At 32.1% G+C, this 18,811-nt stretch overlaps 1 protein-coding gene across 3 annotated transcripts in view; it reads left to right on the top strand.

Moving 5' to 3' along the window:
* Grik2 (glutamate ionotropic receptor kainate type subunit 2) overlaps positions 1 to 18,225 on the top strand; it is a 700,738-nt gene extending 682,513 nt beyond the window's left edge. For 2 of the 3 annotated variants that reach the window (XM_021173658.3, XM_029482440.2), the window contains exons 16-17: positions 4,357 to 4,607; positions 16,454 to 18,225. In XM_021173658.3, the coding sequence (XP_021029317.1) occupies positions 4,357 to 4,607; positions 16,454 to 16,618 (416 nt within the window). In that variant the 3' untranslated portion in view covers positions 16,619 to 18,225. Of the gene's footprint in view, positions 1 to 4,356; positions 4,608 to 12,658; positions 12,746 to 16,453 lie in introns of all 3 variants that reach the window. The other variant, XM_021173659.3, reaches the window with a different exon arrangement.
* Positions 18,226 to 18,811: the final 586 nt, after the last annotated feature.

The raw sequence follows: 18,811 nt of genomic DNA, 5'->3' as shown, positions 1-18,811 counted from the left end.
AGATAAAGTACATTTCAGAGATAAACAAGAGTTCAAATTATAGAAAAGTTGGTAAAAATCTTTTCTAGAAACCACAAACTTTTACAGAACATGATAAAGGCCTACTTAAAAAAAAAAAAAAAAAAAAAAAAAAAAAAAAAAAAAGAGCTAACCAGTTAGGTTTGCTCAATCTTAATCTCTTTAGGTGCACTTAAAAAGTCTGTATTTATATTTTACAATTCCATGTAAAGCATTTTGATAGTATTATTTTCCTTATCCTAACTCCTCAGCTTGTTCTTTACTTCCTTACCTACCCAACATTTTGCTATATCTCATTTTAAAAACATTCTTTCCCAAAAAAATACCATAGCACATGGCAACTCAGTAGCAAATGATCAGCCTTGGAAGCACATACATACAAGTACTGTATTTATATATGTAGAAACACACATATGCACACACACACACACACCTATTTAACAACAATTAATGAATATGAGACCGTATATTTGACAGAGAGGAAGAAGTATGTGGGCGAGTTTGTAGGGAGAAAAAGGAGAAATTATGTAATTTTAATCTAAAAAATTAATAAATTAGTGAAAAAAAGCCCTCCCTTGGAAAACAAAACATCCCACACAAAAAAATCATAGAGTCTTATTTGTTATCACCAACTACTGTTCATCATTGTGTCTGCCCTGGAGTGTGAGTGATATACCCAATATCGCATCACTGAAGGAAACCAATTTCCCTTACCCAGCAGCTAACAATTGCAAATAGCTTTTTGGCAAAGGATGGGACTTTGTGCCCACCTGCATATTTCTCCTCCTTGCTGGTGTTTTGTCAGGCATGAGCATGTGCAAGTCTTATACACGATGTAAAAGTCTTTGTGAGTTTGTATGTATATCTGTTCTGTTCTATGTGGAAAATGCTTGTTTCTTTTAAGTTGTCCACTGTCTCTGGCTCTTAGAACCTTTCCACCTTCTCTTTCCATACATCCCTGTACATTTAGGAAAGGCTTACGATGTAGATTCTGCTTTTGAAGCTGAATACTCCAAAGTTCCTCATTCTCTGCATACTTTCTAGCTGTGAATCTTTTACTTAATTACCATCTATTGCAAAAGAAGCTTCTAGGATAAGTACTGAATGATAAACTACTCTATGGATATAACACTATATCATCAGTGGTTATTTTTTTGCTACAAAAATCAGACATAATAATAATAGTACATTTTTTCCTAGGTCCCATGATATATGTAGAATCAGATTTTTTTGTTTGATTAACCAGTATGAAGTATGGGGTGTATCTCATTGAAAATGTATATATCCAATTTTATTTGGGGATCGTTCATAGCATTTGTGGCAGTATTTCACCAGTGGGCAAATCTGGAAAGCAGGTTGTTGTTATATCTTTCAGGGTTCATAATCAGGTAAGATTTATCATTAATTTTCTTATCTAGTGGTTATCTCACATTGTGACACAATGAATAATAAATAATAAAAGTGAAATTGTCAGATGAGCATTTGATGACATAAACATGTGGTACTTTTTAGGAATAATGCCTTACTGACAATGTGGAAGGCAGCCCCTAGCCTGTGATATTTGTAAGGGACTATGGGACTCTTTTATCTAATAATTTGAGAAGATATAGCCAATTCCTGTTACTGACTTTTTTATTTTGTAACATACAATGTTTAATCGGAGTGCCCCCATTTTTAAATTAATAAGGAATTATACATATATATATGTATATATATATATATGTAAGTCTCTCTCTCTCTCTCTCTCTCTCTCTCTCTCTCTCTCTCTCTCTCTCTCTCTCTCTCCCTCTGTGTGTGTGTGTGTGTTTGTGTGTTTGTGTGTTTTAGGAAGCTTCTAAAGTAGTATGCTTAAAAAGACCCTATGTGTTAGTTGTTACTCCCCATATTTTCTTCTCTATCCTGCCCTCCCACCTCTTTCCTTTTCCTTGGAAGATCCCTTCCCTCAACCTCACTCCTAAATGGTTATATAACCTCTCTCAGTGTTCTAACTAAAACATATATATCTAAAGCATAAAAGCTAACATCCACACACAAGAAAAAAATGAAATGTTTATCTTTCTGAGTCTAGAATAATATATTGATACAAGGATTCCATAAGGTCAGGCTAGCCTTGAATTTACTCTATAGCCTGAGGTGATCATAAATTTCTGATTTGCCTGTCTCTGCTTCCTAAGTGCTAGAAGAACAGTTGTGTACCTCCCTGCCTAACTTTATCATTTTTAACAGGATATGAGAGGATGGTGCTTAAGATTTTCCTTTTCCTTTATTTTGATAAGTGGTCTATAGGTAGAAACATATTTACATAAATCATTTGCAGCACTGAGTTAAACCTTAAAGATTTAACATATTTCTGTAAGCAGAAAAGCTATATAAGGTGATTTGTGTCCCTACCCAAAGAACATAAAATACAGTGTTATTAGAAGAAACTTTAAAAACAAACTCTTTCGGGTGGAATAAACAAGGTCCTTTGCGGCAAATGTTGAAGGATACAGGTAGTTTGATATTTCTATGCTCTAGTCATCCTAGTAGCAAGATCATACTTACCATGTAGTTGCTTATATTTCTCTGTATTCATAAACACAAATACTAAATTTTATTATTGTTATCTCAACTGTAAGGAATACAGTCTAAAACTTAAAACTATTAATGACAACTAAGAAATCAACATTATTGACACATCACTCCTGCGCCCATACCCAAAAGATGTCCCAACATATAACAAGAACACATGCTCCACTATATTCATAGCAGCCTTATTTATAATATCCAGAAGCTTGAAAGAACCCAGATGTCCCTCAACAGAGGAATGGATACAGAAAATGTGGTACATTTACACAATAGAGTACTACTACTCAGCTATTAAAAACAGTGAATTTTATGAAATTTATAGACACATTGATGGATCTAGAGGATATCATCCTAAGTGAGGTAACCCAATCACAAAAGAACATACATGTTATGCGCTGACTGATAAGTGAATTTTGGCTCAGATGCTGGGAATACCCAATATACAATTCACAGACCACATGAAGCTCAAAAAGAAGGAAAACCAAAGTGTGGATACTTAGGTCCTTCGTAGAAGGCAGAGCAAAATACCTATGGGAGGAGAGACAGAGACTGAAGGAAAGGCCATCCAGAGACTGCCCCACCTGGAGATTCATCCCATATACAGTCACCAAACACAGACACTATTGTGGATGCCAACAAGTGCTTGTTGAAAGGAGCCTAATATAGCTGTCTTCTGCTAGGCTCTGTCAGTGCCTGACAAATACAGAGGTGGATGCTCTCAACCAACCATTGGACTGAGCACAGGGTCCCCAGTGGAACACCTAGAGAAAGGACCCAGGGAGCTGAAGGGGTTTGTAATCCCATAGGAGGAACAAAAATATGAACCAAACAGTACCTCCAGAGCTCCCAGGGACTAAACCACCAACCAAAGAGTACACATGGAGGGACTCATGGTTCCAGCCTCATACGTATCAGAGGATGGCCTTGTTGGGCATCAATTGGAGCCCTTGGTCCTGTGAAAGCTTGATACCCCAGTGTAGGGGAATGCCAGGAAGCAGGAGTGGGTGAGTTGGTGAGCAGTGTGAAGGGGGAGGGGATAGGGATTTTCCGAGGGGAAACCAAGAAAGGGAATAACATTTGAAATGTAAGTAAAGAAAATATTTAATAATAAAAAAAGAAATCTTAACATTATTGGGCCATAGGACCCTAAAACTATGAATGACATTGCCATAATAATTTTTATAATCCAACTTTTAGCAACCAGTGACACTTTATTGACATCAAATAGGAAAATTCAAATACCCACTATCCACACAGTATGAAATGCTATTGAAACATGCCTACTAGTGACTATGCCAACCTAGACTTACCTGTTTAAACTAGAGGTAAGATTTTCCACGACTTTCCTAGAAGTGGAGAATGCTAAAAACTGCATTCCTCTTTTCTTATCTAGGTGTTTTCTGACAAAATTCTGTACATGATCCATTTCCTTTAGTGTCTTCCTGGTTAATATTTTATTAATTAGCCAATAATCCAAGTCTTTATTTTATATGGAGTCATTTTCTGTCATCCAAATAGTTTGTCTTTGTAATCTAAAAAGCTTCATTCTGTACATTTTATATATATATATATATATATATATATATATATATATATATATATATATACACTAAACAAAGTCTAAAAAGCCTACTGGTTTAGTTATCTTATTAAAATTCTGATTTGTGGTATTGACTAGGAAGCATTTGTAAATTCTCTGTTTTATACTCATTATCTTTAATTGTAAAACGGTTTTCCTTGAAATAGTTAATGAATATCCTCTTTTCTCAGGTTCTCCATATCGAGACAAAATCACCATAGCAATTCTTCAGCTGCAGGAGGAAGGCAAGCTGCACATGATGAAGGAGAAGTGGTGGCGAGGCAATGGCTGCCCAGAGGAGGAGAGCAAAGAGGCCAGTGCTCTAGGGGTGCAGAATATTGGTGGTATCTTCATTGTCCTGGCAGCCGGCTTGGTGCTCTCAGTTTTTGTGGCAGTGGGAGAGTTTTTATACAAATCCAAAAAAAACGCTCAATTGGAAAAGGTAAATGTCACATTTTTGCAATTTAAAACACTGATTTTTCTTCTGATAAAACACAAGTAATCTATTTTCTGCTATTTCCAACCATGAGAAATGCTTTCAGCTGTGGCTGTTAATTGTCTCATATCATTCATTCTACCTACCACTAAAATATATATTTTGTGAAATATATCAGTATATTTCACAAGGACACATGATCATCCTCATAATCTTTAAATTTATTGATTAAATGTTTAATTGTCAATTGCAGGAAAAATAGATATCTCTATCTTATTTAGGACTAAGTATGTGTATATATATATATATATATATATATATATATATATATATATACTTATATATAGAGAGAGGGGGGAAGAATGTACGTATATATACTTGAAGTTCAGTACTGTAAAATTAATGGAAGGATATTGTTACTGAGGGCAGAAAAAGCAGAAATGATATTATAAAAATAGAAATGTTCTGTCCAAAATAATCCCAGGTTTTAAAACAGCAATTTGAAGCTAGATAATAAATACAATTTAACTTCAGTAGAATTCTCTCAGATTCTTTTGTTAGAACAATTTTGCTTGCATTATAATAACTTAATAATTTTCCAAATTAATAAATATATAAAAATATTGTAGTTTTGACACTACATATCTTTCTTAATGAGTGTTTTACTTACTATATTAAACATCTTTATGAAAATATGTAAAATCACATAGGTGTTAGAATAATTTTTCTTTGTACTTAAATATATTTAGTCACTTGTACAAATACTTTTGTAATGTAAAGTATGATAGGCAATGTTAAAACATGTAAAATGCATTCTGCTAATATTCTTTGAAATGTACATACCAGAAATTATTTTTGTAAAAGCATAGTTGAAAAATATCTTTCTTTTCTTTTGATGATTTAATGTTATAAATGTTGACCCACTCTTGAGCCTGAAATTTGAATATGGAATATCTTAAAATTTTACATGATTATAGTACTTGACACATTTTTTGGAATCTTCTACAAATGAATATTTTGATAACCCTATTCGATCTGATGTTACCATGTGTAATTTTTGAATATTTCAGACACTTGTAGAACTTATGTTCTCACAATATTAAGACTGTATATTTTTGGTAACATGACTAAACCAAATTCTGTTATGTTAAAATAAGTTAATTATGTATAAGTACACTTTGGCTACTCTGGTCTTTCTATGATGTAAAAAATGGGTTTGAAAGCAAATCAAAATGAGCAACCAAGTTTAAAAAAACATCAATATATCAATAGAAATTTTTCAATGATTTGCCAAAACTGGTTTTTGGTTACTTTAAAATAAACCCCATATTTATGAAGGATTATTGGGTTTTCTAGTGAGAATGTCTAGTCTTCTATATGTAATGATTCTTTTAAGCCTATCTTAATTTTAAAATAAAGCAAATTGAATATAGACGCTATTGAATTGTATTGTCATTATCTAAAGATGTTTCTTTGATTTACCTGAGCTGTGTTCTTGATAATTAAAAAAAAAATCATTCCTTTCCATTAAAACTCAAGGAGTGTGGTTATTTAATTCTGTAAACAAACCTACATGGTTGTTATCACCTCTAACTGATTCAGTTCAACTCTTCAAGATATCTAGCTTCAGAAATATGTGAACTTACTAAAACTTTTAAAAAAATGAAATAAATTCATATTTATTGGCAGGTTTAAATAAACAATTATACCCACATACTATATTATATATACACATATTATATATATATATATATATATATATATATATATATATATATATATATAATGATGGAGGATGACTGTGCTGAGCTGAGAGTAAGTGAATAACATTTGACCATCATCATTGATTCTCACAGAATCTACATTAATTTTATAATGAGCCCAAGTTTCTCTAACTCTGCATAAGAACCTGCAGTAATTGTCCCCAGCCACAATTGCAGGGTTTCAGCTTCTCTCCAGTTTACTCACTTCCAGTTCCTCAGATCACTTTAAAATATGCTCAGGTTGCCAAGGTCTTACTTCTTATTTTGACTGGAATGACCGCTGCACTTCATTGTTCATTGAATATTTCCAGCTACCATTTCAGGCTAGACAGTTAGATTAGTCATTATACTGCCCAGCACAGTTTCCCCATGATAAAAAATAATATGTCTGATCTCTTCACATAAGCTTGTTTCTGCAAGATATAGGTGTATGGTGATATTTGTTGTAACAGAAAACAACATGAATTGTACATTGTTTTATGCTTAGGTAGATGTATGTTGCATCATTTAAAATATTCCTCCTCACATTATGATAGTTTAAAAGTTATTTCTCTCATACTAAAACATGCTCAAATATTAAGACTGGCTATCTTTTATTTATGGACCTCCCCAATCATATCTTTCTTACTTCTTAATACATTGTTGCATTTACATTTCTTATTTCAATGGAATACCTTTCTCCCAATAAGACATTTTTCCCCTTTAGAATTAAAAATTCTAAATTCACACCACCCTTTTAAGATCTCCAAAACTTTAAGCAGTACCTGATGCCAAATTTTATCTATCCATCTATCTATGAACTGTCTGTCTGTCTGTCTGTCCTCTATCTAATCTATTTATCATCGATTGTTCTAATTATCGTGTATATATATATTATTTGTATACTTTTCTCAATCTGATCTGCCTAACATAGTTATCTCTCTATATCATTTAAATGAATAATGTAGCTCATTATAGGAACATATTTTAAAATTATAAAATAGAGAATATCATTGTTTTAAGTAATTCAGTATATTAGACTAAACAATTATTGGTTTATTGATTCTTCCCATTTATGGTGATAATTTTTAATTTTTTTATTTCTTCATACTTCTGGAAAAATTCTCTGGCTAGATCATTCAGAAGTTTGATATTATAATTCAGCATACTTCTAGATTTTACTGTGAACTCTATCTATATCGATATATATATATACACCTATATATATTTATATTCTTTCATTCATTTGTTATACATTTGTCAGTTCTTTAGCTTAGATTTTATTAATAACATTAAAATCAAAGTAAATACCTGTGAAGTTTCCTAATTAATATTTTTAAGAAAGCATACCTGCAATGAGTTGTTTTACATATTAAAACAGACAAGAACCTGTAGTTCCATAATCAGCCACTAAATGCTTCATTGTCTACTCTCTCTTCATCTTCATTCACACTATAATACTTTAGTATGTCACAAAGGATAAGTGAAATATACTTATCTGAATGAGCTGAAATAAATAAATAAATAAATAAATAAACAAACAAACAAACAAATGTTTGCCATTTATTTGGTTTACATAAGGAAAACACATTTCATTATGAAGTTTAAAGAATGCCTGTTCACATTGTTTTATTGTATACCCTGTATATAAATTACTGAGTTTCTTGAAATAAAAATATACGATGGTGCTGAAATAATTTTATGATTTTTAAGATGAAATGAATATAGTTAATATGTCTAACAACTAAAAATTAAAAGTGCATGCTCCCATCTTAAAATTGTAGTACATGGGGCTAGAGAGATGGCTCAGTGTTTAGGAGCACTGACTGCTCTTCTGGAGGTCCTGAGTTTAATTCTCAGTCCCCACATGGTGGTTCACAATCATCTGTAATGGGGTCTGATGCCCTCTTCTGGTGTGTCTGAAGACAGCTACAGTGTACTCATATACATAAAATAAATAAATAGTTCTTTTGAAATTATACTATATGTATTCTGATTTGAATACATGTATGTGTTAAATTTTCCAACATGTTTGAAGTGTATATTATCTCAGAACTATGACAGAAGGTTGTTCTAGTCATACTCCACCTAAGTCAATGTAATTGTTGCTGAGGGAACACTGGGCTGTCTCAAACAAGAAATTCTGCTATATTTTTCCAGTAAATAAAAACAAAATGTTTGTGCATATGTAGAAAGTTTTCATGTATAGTTTTTAAAATATATATATATGTATATATATATATATATATATATATATATATATATATATATATAAATATATAAGATGGCTGTAAATATAAGGGGTAGAGGTCCAAGAAAAGTCAGTGGCTCAGTTTGATATCTGTTAAGAGGAAATTTAGTTTAAAATTTCAGGACAAAAGATCTTTATAACAGAAAATGTTTTTAACAGAAAAGAACATCTCAAACTGAGTGACTTACATTTTATCATAATCAAATCTATGAACAAGCTGTTCTCATATCTTCTTAAATGAGTTATTCTCAAAATTTCGAAGGACTGATGTAACAGAAGTAATGCTTTTCAAAGAATTTCCGTATTAATAAAAATCTAGCAGTACAGAAATTGTTCACAAAGATTTTATTCCTACATTTACATTTTACAAGTTATGCCTAAATAAAATACAAATATCTACACTTTTAAATAATTTTATTAATTAATTTACTGGACATCTTTATCACAGACCTCTCTCAGTCTTTCCCTGTCCATCATCCCTTCCTCCCTTTCTCCTCAGAAAAGGCTCAGAGAAAGATTTGTCTTGGCAAACCACGCTGCAGTAGGACTAGGCTCATCTTCTATTGTGGATAGATAGGCAAGGCAATCCAGTTAGGGAAAAGGGATCCACACACAGACTAAACAGCTACATTTGGTGAAAGATATTCAACTGAATTAAAAATTTCAAAAGTGAGAATTTCTAGGATGATGCAATAGAAGAAGTTTAGCAGTTAAGGGTACAGATCTTTAGAACTCAAGCTCAAATTGTGAGTAAAACTGAATAAATGGTCCACTTGGAGTCATTTTTATGTCACTCTCTAGAAGTAGGATGTTCTTTTGTTTCCAAAATGATATGCATAAGAACTAATGCATGATTTTTAAAACTGTCTTTTATGTAAACACCATTTATATCAAAACAGGACTCCTGACTTCATGTTCCTGTCTAATCGCCCAAATCAGCTAATCCATTCCTGTTGGTTGAAAATAATAACCCATTTTCTTAATCACTATAAGGTATATTCTAAAATTAAGGCTGGGCCTTGATAAATAATTATGCTATCCCATTTTAATAAGTGACTTGTGAGGTTTTAAGACATGGTTCCTCCTTTAGATTAAAAAAAAAAATCCCAATGTCAAAACCTTTGAACTTATCATTGGCAGAAAGGAAATGTGCATCTTCAGGGTTAGTAATGCTTTCCATAACCAGAGGCACTGGCCTGACACTGTTTAAACAATGATCTCCTCTAGAAAACGCATTTAGAAAGATATATGAAATTATAAGACAATTGCATCACTTCCTTTCCCTTCCCTGCTCCAAATTGTTCCACATTCCTGTTACTCTCTGTCAAATTCATGGCATTTTTTTTCATTAATTGATATTATATAAATATATGTGTTTAATGATTTCTGTTTCAAAATATTTTCCTTTAATTCATTTATGTCTGTGTATGCATGGACCCATAAATGTGAATACAGGTATTCATGAAGGTCAGACATTGGACCACCTTATGTAGGTCCTGGGAACTGAATTCAGGTCCTATGCAAGATCAGGACACACTCTATAGGTCTTGTTGACCTGTTTCTTGATTGTTTTTTTCCCCCTGAAGTTGCATTTAGAACATGTATAAGTTAGATTGTTAAGCTGGAAAAACACATTGGAGCCTTTGATCACACTCCCTTTTTAATTATTTCTGTTACCAATGTTTTAAGGTCTGTTTTTTTTAATTTAAAAATGTACAAGCACAAATCACATTCATAATTGGGTTTGACTGTCTTTATTGCAAAAAATGAAGCAATATGCAGACATATGAACTTATAAAAAATGCTTTAAAGGGTGTGGTCTGAGAACCTGTCATTTCTTACATATATTCAAAGAAAGACTTTTATTTTAAGAATGATCTCACTCTAGCTGGGTAGTGGTGGCACACAACTTTAATCCCAGCACTTGGGAGGCAGAGGCAGGTGGATTTCTGAGTTTGAGGCCAGCCTGGTCTACAGAGTGAGTTCCAGGAGAGCCAGGGTTACACAGAAAAACCCTGTCTCGAAAAACAAAACAAAACAAACAAAACAAAACAAAACAAAACAAACAAACAAAAAAAGATCTCACTCACTCCTAGAAGCTAAAATTATTGAGTAAACAAAAACTAAAGATAGAAAGGCAGTTTTCAGAAGCTGAGCAGTTAGAGGCTAGGGGCAGGTAGGGGATGTTTGAACAGTGGCTGTCAGGTTATGCTTAAATAACTATAAAGAATTCTGGTGTCTCCCTTTTTTTGTGTACAATTGTTGATGATGTTAAAGGTTAAGGGTTTTAAAGTTAAAAAATTATACTTAATAAGAATCAAGCTTTTTTTCATTTAGCTGTAATGTGAAAGTCACTTGTATATTAATATCATTGTTAACAATTATGAAGTTGGTGCATCTTATCTTCTTCTGCTTAATAACAGAAGCCTCCAGAGCCTGGCTCCTGGTTGTGTGAATGGGATGATTAGCAGGAATGTGATGAGCAACACTTTTCTTCTCAAAAAGCATCCATTGCTGCATTGACTAAAAGGCTTCTGTAGCTTTATGCCTTTATTTATTGGTTGTACAGGTTTAAGTAAAGAAAATGTAACAATATGAAGTAGTGGTTTACTTTTATCAATCTGATTATATTTGAAAAATTTAATATAAAAATGGGTAAATTTTGTTTGATGTAAAATTTCTGAGAATACTTTATATTTATTATAGTAATTATCAATATGTGTAGTATTAATGAACAACCCAGGCTGAGTGTAGTATGCTATATTGTTTAATGTCCTGACAGTTATTTTTCACTTTTGTATATTTTTTTGTTTGATTTATAACTACAGTGCATAAAAACTAAAGATTACTAAGAAGAGAATTTAGGTAAATGTTCAGTTAGCCATGAACTCATGAAGAAGGAGGTTACTTGAATATTTCAGGATTTGCAGATCTCTAATACTATTGATATAGCAACCTGAGATCTACAACTTATTTTCAAGGCTTAGTTTTATTTTCTCTAAAATTATAGCAGTTATGCAAAAGTATCTCTCCAAAAACTGTTGTGTAAACTTTCCTCTAAAAATAAAAACACTTTTTAAAATATTTGAACATTTTTAAAAAGTTGGAATAGTACTAAATATTAGGATCAAAATTGATATATGGTTTGAAATTCAGTATTTTAGCTAGTAATTTATACTCTTAGTGGCTTCTCTGTTATGTTATACTTTAGGTCAACTCACTTGTGATATATAAGATATTAGGTGTTTTATATATCTTTAAGCGCTGCCAATTATAGTCAGATAAATTAGGAGATAATTTTGGTCACATTAAATAACATTTATTTTTCTCATAACACCGAGATTTCTGAAAGTATTATATAACATTTATGTATTTATTACACTTTATCTGTATTTATTCAGTTATTACTTAATGTGATATAATTTTCTGTGAATAATCCCAGTGACCATTTTGACTGTATATAACTCTTCATTCTTGAGTAAATGCCTAATAAAACCAGCAAAATAACTGGAAAATATCAATGTATTAGTTGTCTATGTATATTTAATTTGCCATTAATTAGTTTAAGTGACAAACACAAACAAAACATTTTGATTGTTCTTCAGTGCCTCATAGATGTTCAACAATCTTTCTATAGATGTTCAATTCTTTTAGGCAAAATGACTGTAAAAACTTTTCAATGAAAAGTAGAATACTGTTTAGTTACATTATTACTTTTAAGGAATAGGACAGCAGGTCAAATAAAATATAGTTTCTTAGTAAAATATATATGAGTATTCTTGCTCAGAGGGCAAATATATTTTTAATGAGGATTAGTAAATGTTAATTGAAAATAAAAAACTAATTCCATTGTATCAGTTTCTGGTTTTAGCATAGAGTAAACTTCAAGTATGTCTATGTGCTATGTAGAACATTTTTACAGGTAGATCACAGCCTTCTTCATTTCCAGGGATGTGTAAATAACAGGTTGCTTCATTCAATGTAGTGAATTTTATGAAGAGTTTTACTTATTCTAATGCAATTATACATGCTAACAGCTCAAAGATTTAAATTTTCATTTTCAGGAATCTTCTATTTGGTTAGTGCCACCATACCATCCAGACACTGTTTAGTAAACTTTTGAAACTTTCTAAAAGAGGTTTTTAATGATGGTTAGTATCCTTGTGCCTTACTTTTCCTTTTTGTAGTCTGTTACCTTAATGTGGAGAAACATTTTACTGTTGTTTTCACTCGAAGGAACTTCCCACACTGAAGAACAAGCCACAAGGGTTCTTCCCCAACATAAGGGTTTAAAGGCAAGGTACCCTTCTGTCCCTCTGCCTTACTCCTTTTTTTCCCTCTCTACCTCCACTCATCCTTCTCTTTCCTGTCATTCTTTCTCTTGCTCTGTAGTGACACATGAGTATTTTAGAGACATTTCAAATTAAAATAAGAAAAAAAATACCTCAATCCATATTTAGAATGATCTGCTTCTCTTGAATGATATGAAATTAAAGCTATATTTAAACATCCTTATAATTTTTAACCAGCACAGACTAAAAGAATAAAGGCTTATATAAACTCTATGGATTTTACTGGAGGCAGAGATCTATTTGGAGAATTTGTAATTTGGAACTGGGGTAGATAATGGCAGGTCAAAATGTCAAGAAATGAATATAAAAAAATCAGAAATATAGTTCAAAATTTATGGTTAGCAGACATTGGAATGAGAAAAAAGAGAAGAAAACTTTTATCTCACAGAAAATTTATTCATAAACAAAACTATCTTTCTGGTAAAGGTATACTGATAGGTAAAGAAAGTACTAGCAAATTTCAGCTCATTCAGAGAGAAAATTAACACAATTAGTATTTTAAAATTATATAATAAAGACCACAGATTGATTAAAAGTTTTTGTTACAAATTTTGTCTATTTCATACGTGACTTGCATTGGAAATGGGGTTTACAGTTTAATTAAGATTAATTAATTAAGATTATATAATAAGAGATAAAAATAAAAGATTGAATATTTAATTGAAGTAATATTTTAATTATCCTTTATATTAGTATCATAAATTTGACACTATGTGGCATTACTTCAAAATTTTTCATATATATTAATGTGTGGTCTGAAGCAAGCACTAACTACTAAGGATTAAATATCTTATTATAAATGAGATACAATCTTTTCTAGTAGAAGTTATATGCACATTGATTTTTTCCATGAGAACAAGCTACTTAGCCTATTCTTTTAATATAAAATTAATGTTTCCACTTTGTTATAAAACTTATATGATCAAAAAAGTTGAGGATAAGATGGCAAACCGTGTTAAACATTAGTTGATATTTAGGAACTCTGTATTAAATAAAGCCATCTTTCAAACAATTTAAATTCATTCACACTTTAAACCATTTTTAAATGTCAATGGGATCAACTTCTAACCTTGTCATAATAACTGTATTTTATTAATTGATTCTTCTATTAAATGTTTCAACAGAAAGTCAAGACTATCTTACCTCAAGACAATGTATTCCTTCCCCTTTTGGAATCAGATTTTTCCATTTCTACCGTGTTGTCATCATCACCATCTTCATCATCATTATCATCATGTTGTTAATAAATACATCTAATAGAAGGTATTAAGCAATAAGCAAAACCATTCCAATGTACCAGATGACAGTGGCATATAGAGTTTTGAATTAAAATATGTCATAAATTTCAAAAGCCATAATATAACACATGATAAATAATGCCAAGCAATAGTTCTGTAGTATGAGGTGAGACCATTACTACCATTTAATCTTCACCTATTACAAGTGCTAATACAGTAATTGTTTTACTTATTCAAAGTTACTAAAGTCTTGGTGTTTTCTATTGTATTTTATGAAGCTTCTAAAGGGCAAGCAAACCTTACACAATTCATTCAGAAGCAGTGTTAAATAAAAAGGCACTGGAGTCATATGGAGCTATGGTTAACTATGCTGCTGTTTGAACAGCATACACATGCACAGCAGCAAGAGCTCAGTATTTTTTCACTTCACTGAGAGTGGAACACTGAAAACCCAGAGTCTAGAGAGAACAGAATCAAAAAGAGGAAACTCACTTAGCGAATAAAACAAAATTGAATAAAGAAAATGTAGGCTGTGGAAGGAATTTTCTGAATGAAACTTGTATTTTATAGTGAGGCAATAAATAAGTTAGATTCACATTAAGGTTTAAAGTACTCAGCACAGCATGTCCAAGAACAAGGAGAAGTCAGAGAGGATGGGCTTGGACACCCAAGCAGAGAGTGATGTGTGAAGAAAAGAAAAAGACTGCAGAAAAACAACAGGAACATAGGTCATGACAAGGGGACTGATTTAGAGAATATCTCATAAGAGAAAGAGGAGAAAATGATTTGAACTGCATCTTATGTAATGAAAAACATTGATATCAGAGAATTCTTTATGAAACAGGAGAAAAAGATTTGAACTGTTTCTTATGTGATGAAAGACATTGATATGAAAGACCTCAGTTTTTCTACTGACTACCTGTAATCTTTCAACAGAAGAGAAAAAGGTTAAAGAACTTACTAGAAAGTAAGGATATGGCCATGAAGTAATAAAACAGGTTTTAGAACAATGTTTAAATCACAAAACTATAGACAGGATGGTTTACTGTGTATTAGCAGTTACAATTTGCATTCTCTCTTGAGTTATTTTAACACAAACACACTGAGGCCTAAATAATTTGTAATAACAGTTTTAGTGTCACAAATGATTATACATTCAAAATGTTTTTAAAACAATAGAAACACTCACTTATTATTTTTTATCCTGTATCCTAATATGATAAACTACAAAGCAACAATGGTTAACTCAATAGTATGTCTCAAAATATCTATTTTTATCTCATCATGTTTCATACCATTTTTAGAGTAGTAAATATTCATAAATGTCTAACTTTATATATTGTGTAAATTTTTAGTTTTTTGTATAGAAGATGCTAATTATAGCCTCATCCCATCTGAACTTTCATCTATAGTATGTAGTTGGATCTCACATCCGCTCTCTGTGTCTTAATCAAGTAAGGAAATAGATTAACAGAAATATTTTGCATAAATGAGTCATATGGATGAGAAACACTGAACTAATGAGACTGATATGTATGCAGAATTGGTAGAAAATCTTTTGCCAATAAGATGAAAGTCATAGAGTTATCCTATCCACCTGGGATAAACAACTTTTGTCTTTCCATTATGAAGACATTGATGATGAATTATAAATAATGCGTGTTTAGGTGTTTAAAATCTGACCAGTTCCCATTTCATGATTGTATTATATATGTTTCTAGTCACTGTCAATGTTGTATAGGTATAATAATAACAAAACTTGTAAATAAATTTCACACTTTATGTTTATATTTTGTTTGTCTGAGTGCCATTTTTGTTGTTTTGAGATATACAGCAGAGAAACAATGTTTAGAGAAGACTTGTGTATCTCATCTTCTGACCTGAAAAATACATCTTATATTATGATTACTTATAAGACATGATTGAGTACCTGGTAGAGATTTGTTTGTGTTTAAATTTTAAAGTAGACATCTATATAATGATAATAAACTTTACATAGTATCATAGTAAAATCCAATTTGATCTATTTGAATAATAAAAATTTTAATGGAGAGTTTATTTCATTATCAGGTGGCAGATTTCTTTAAATTAGCACATATGTTGTAATATTCTCATTATTGTGTTTCATGTATTAAAATATAATACTTTGTTATAATCATCATGAAACTAAATGTTCTAGGCTGGCATGCTGGCCAGTCTGTGAAAATGATTGTTACATTCTGTCTGCCTATAACTTTTGTAATGCCTATCTCTCTGTGTTCTTCTGTAGAGGTCCTTCTGTAGCGCCATGGTGGAAGAACTGAGAATGTCCCTGAAGTGCCAGCGTCGGCTCAAACATAAGCCACAGGCCCCAGTTATTGTGAAAACAGAAGAAGTTATCAACATGCACACATTTAACGACAGAAGGTTGCCAGGTAAAGAAACCATGGCATGAAGCTGGGAGGCCAATCACCCAAGCACAAACTGTCGTCTTTTTTTTTTTTTTCCAAACAATTTAGCGAGAATGTTTCCTGTGGAAATATGCAACCTGTGCAAAATAAAATGAGTTACCTCATGCCGCTGTGTCTATGAACTAGAGACTCTTGTGATCTAAGCAGTTTCAGTGATCAGACTTGATTTACAAGCACCATGGATCAACCAAGTTACACGGGGTTACACTGTTTATCATGGGTTCCTCCCTTCCTTTGAGTGAATGTTACATGAAAATGTTGTGGCTGGTTTCAAATGCAGTCCAGAGAGAAACTGCTGGTTCCTTCTGAAGCTCAACTGTTGTCAGGAGATGGAATGTTGGTGCCCAAAAGGATAACCAATAAAAATGCCATAATTTAAAAAAAAAAACAAAACAAAAACATGTGTGAAATCAGCAAAAATTGTAGTGTCACAAGAAACAGTGCAGTCCCATGGTCACCAACAAAATGAGGTGATAATGTTACTAGCCCCCAATACTCAGTAAAATCATCATCTGAATAGATAATGTGTTCATAGAATGTGAAAAAATGTAAGGCAAAACACATCAGTATTCAATAGAAATGGAACAGAAAGCAGACCACCATCAGTTATTTTTCTTTCTCAATAGTCTGTGTCATCGATTGTGATATAGATGGCAATTATCTATCTAATTGTTTTCTTAAAATACCCATGGCAAATATATTAAAATGTAACTTGCTCCCAGGAACCCCTACCCTAACCTACACTAGAAATAAAAAAGCAACCACTGGTATAAAGATTCTGATGTAAAAGATATGTTTTGCAATCCTTGTCATGAATTGTAAAACAGGGCTCAGTATTACTGGTTATATGAAAGACTGAAGCTTTCATTCTGACATTCTGATATGTCAGCTGAAACTTTCCTTCCTCCTGGAAAGGACCTTGATGGAGCCTGGGCAGATTACATTGATAAGACTGGGGACTTGTCACCAATACAAAACTACGTGACAGAACTTTGAGGTGGACTGCATTTAACAGTAGTCACAATGTTAAAAGAACAAAATTCTTGAGCAGTTTTTTTTTTCTGTTTTGTTTTCAAAAAATGTTCAGGTTTATTTGTGGAAATGCAAGATTTCTATGAAAATAGATTTTGTATGGAAATTTTTGTAATACTTTTTATCAACAAAATAAGAACATGTGTTCCTGTCAGGGGTGTGATGTCAAGCATGAACGGTAGTGCGTGTGCACCACCAACGTTTGGTGAAAACTATTTTTATCAAGAAAAAGGAATCATAGAAGAGAAATATTTTCAAGTTAGATACTATAAAAGCTAGGAGCACTACCACCACGGCTTGTCACGCCACACCCCTGAGTCCCACAAGGCAGATAACATATTGTAATGAACAGTTGTGTGTAAAATGGTAAAAGACACAGACCTCTTGACAACATTGTGAAAACAGTTGAGTGCACACAGTTTGCTGTTTGAATCCAATGCACAAAAATTTTACAAAACTCCATTAAAATTATGTCCATTTTACTTTCAGCTTTGGCTTTGATTTTTCTCTTGCATGTGTAAATGAATGTAACGTGGTGGTTTTGTATAGAAAATATACATCAAGAGGTCTTAGGATCTCAAAGTTAGAATCTTCCCAACTTACAGCAAAAAGGAAAAAGACAACCTGGAGGTGCTTCTCTCTCTCTCTCTCTCCCTGCCTCTCTGTCTCTCTCTTTGACTCTGTCTCTTTTTGTTTCTGCCCTTTCTCTATATCAGTTTCTCTCTGTCCCTCTCTACCTCTGGCTCTATCACTCTCTGTCTCATTTACACACACACACAAACACACACACACAAACACACACATACACACACACACACACGAATAAAGACATATACATTGGTTTTAGAATTAGGGTAGCTGGAATAAAAAAATATGATTGTAGAGATGGCAACTTTCTTATCTCATTTGTAACTGAAAATTGACTAAGTTCCCTGTACTGCATTATGTTGTGGAATGGTAATTATCTATTTTGGTTCAACTCATATCCAATTTCAGAATTTTCTGTGCATTGATAATTCAATAATCATCAGCAGAGGAACAAAATGAGAAAAGTTCAGAATTAATAATTAATTTTAGATCCTAACATATTAATAGAAACAAACTATAACAGTTTCATGTTTTGAAAATCAAATCTGTAAGATTCA

Source organism: Mus caroli, unplaced genomic scaffold (genome assembly GCF_978045245.1).
Source record: "Mus caroli unplaced genomic scaffold, Mus_caroli_1 scaffold_9, whole genome shotgun sequence".
Taxonomy (NCBI): domain Eukaryota; kingdom Metazoa; phylum Chordata; class Mammalia; order Rodentia; family Muridae; genus Mus; species Mus caroli.
The sequence above is the reverse complement of the archived record's forward strand: the minus strand, read 5'-3'. Positions and strand labels throughout refer to the sequence as shown.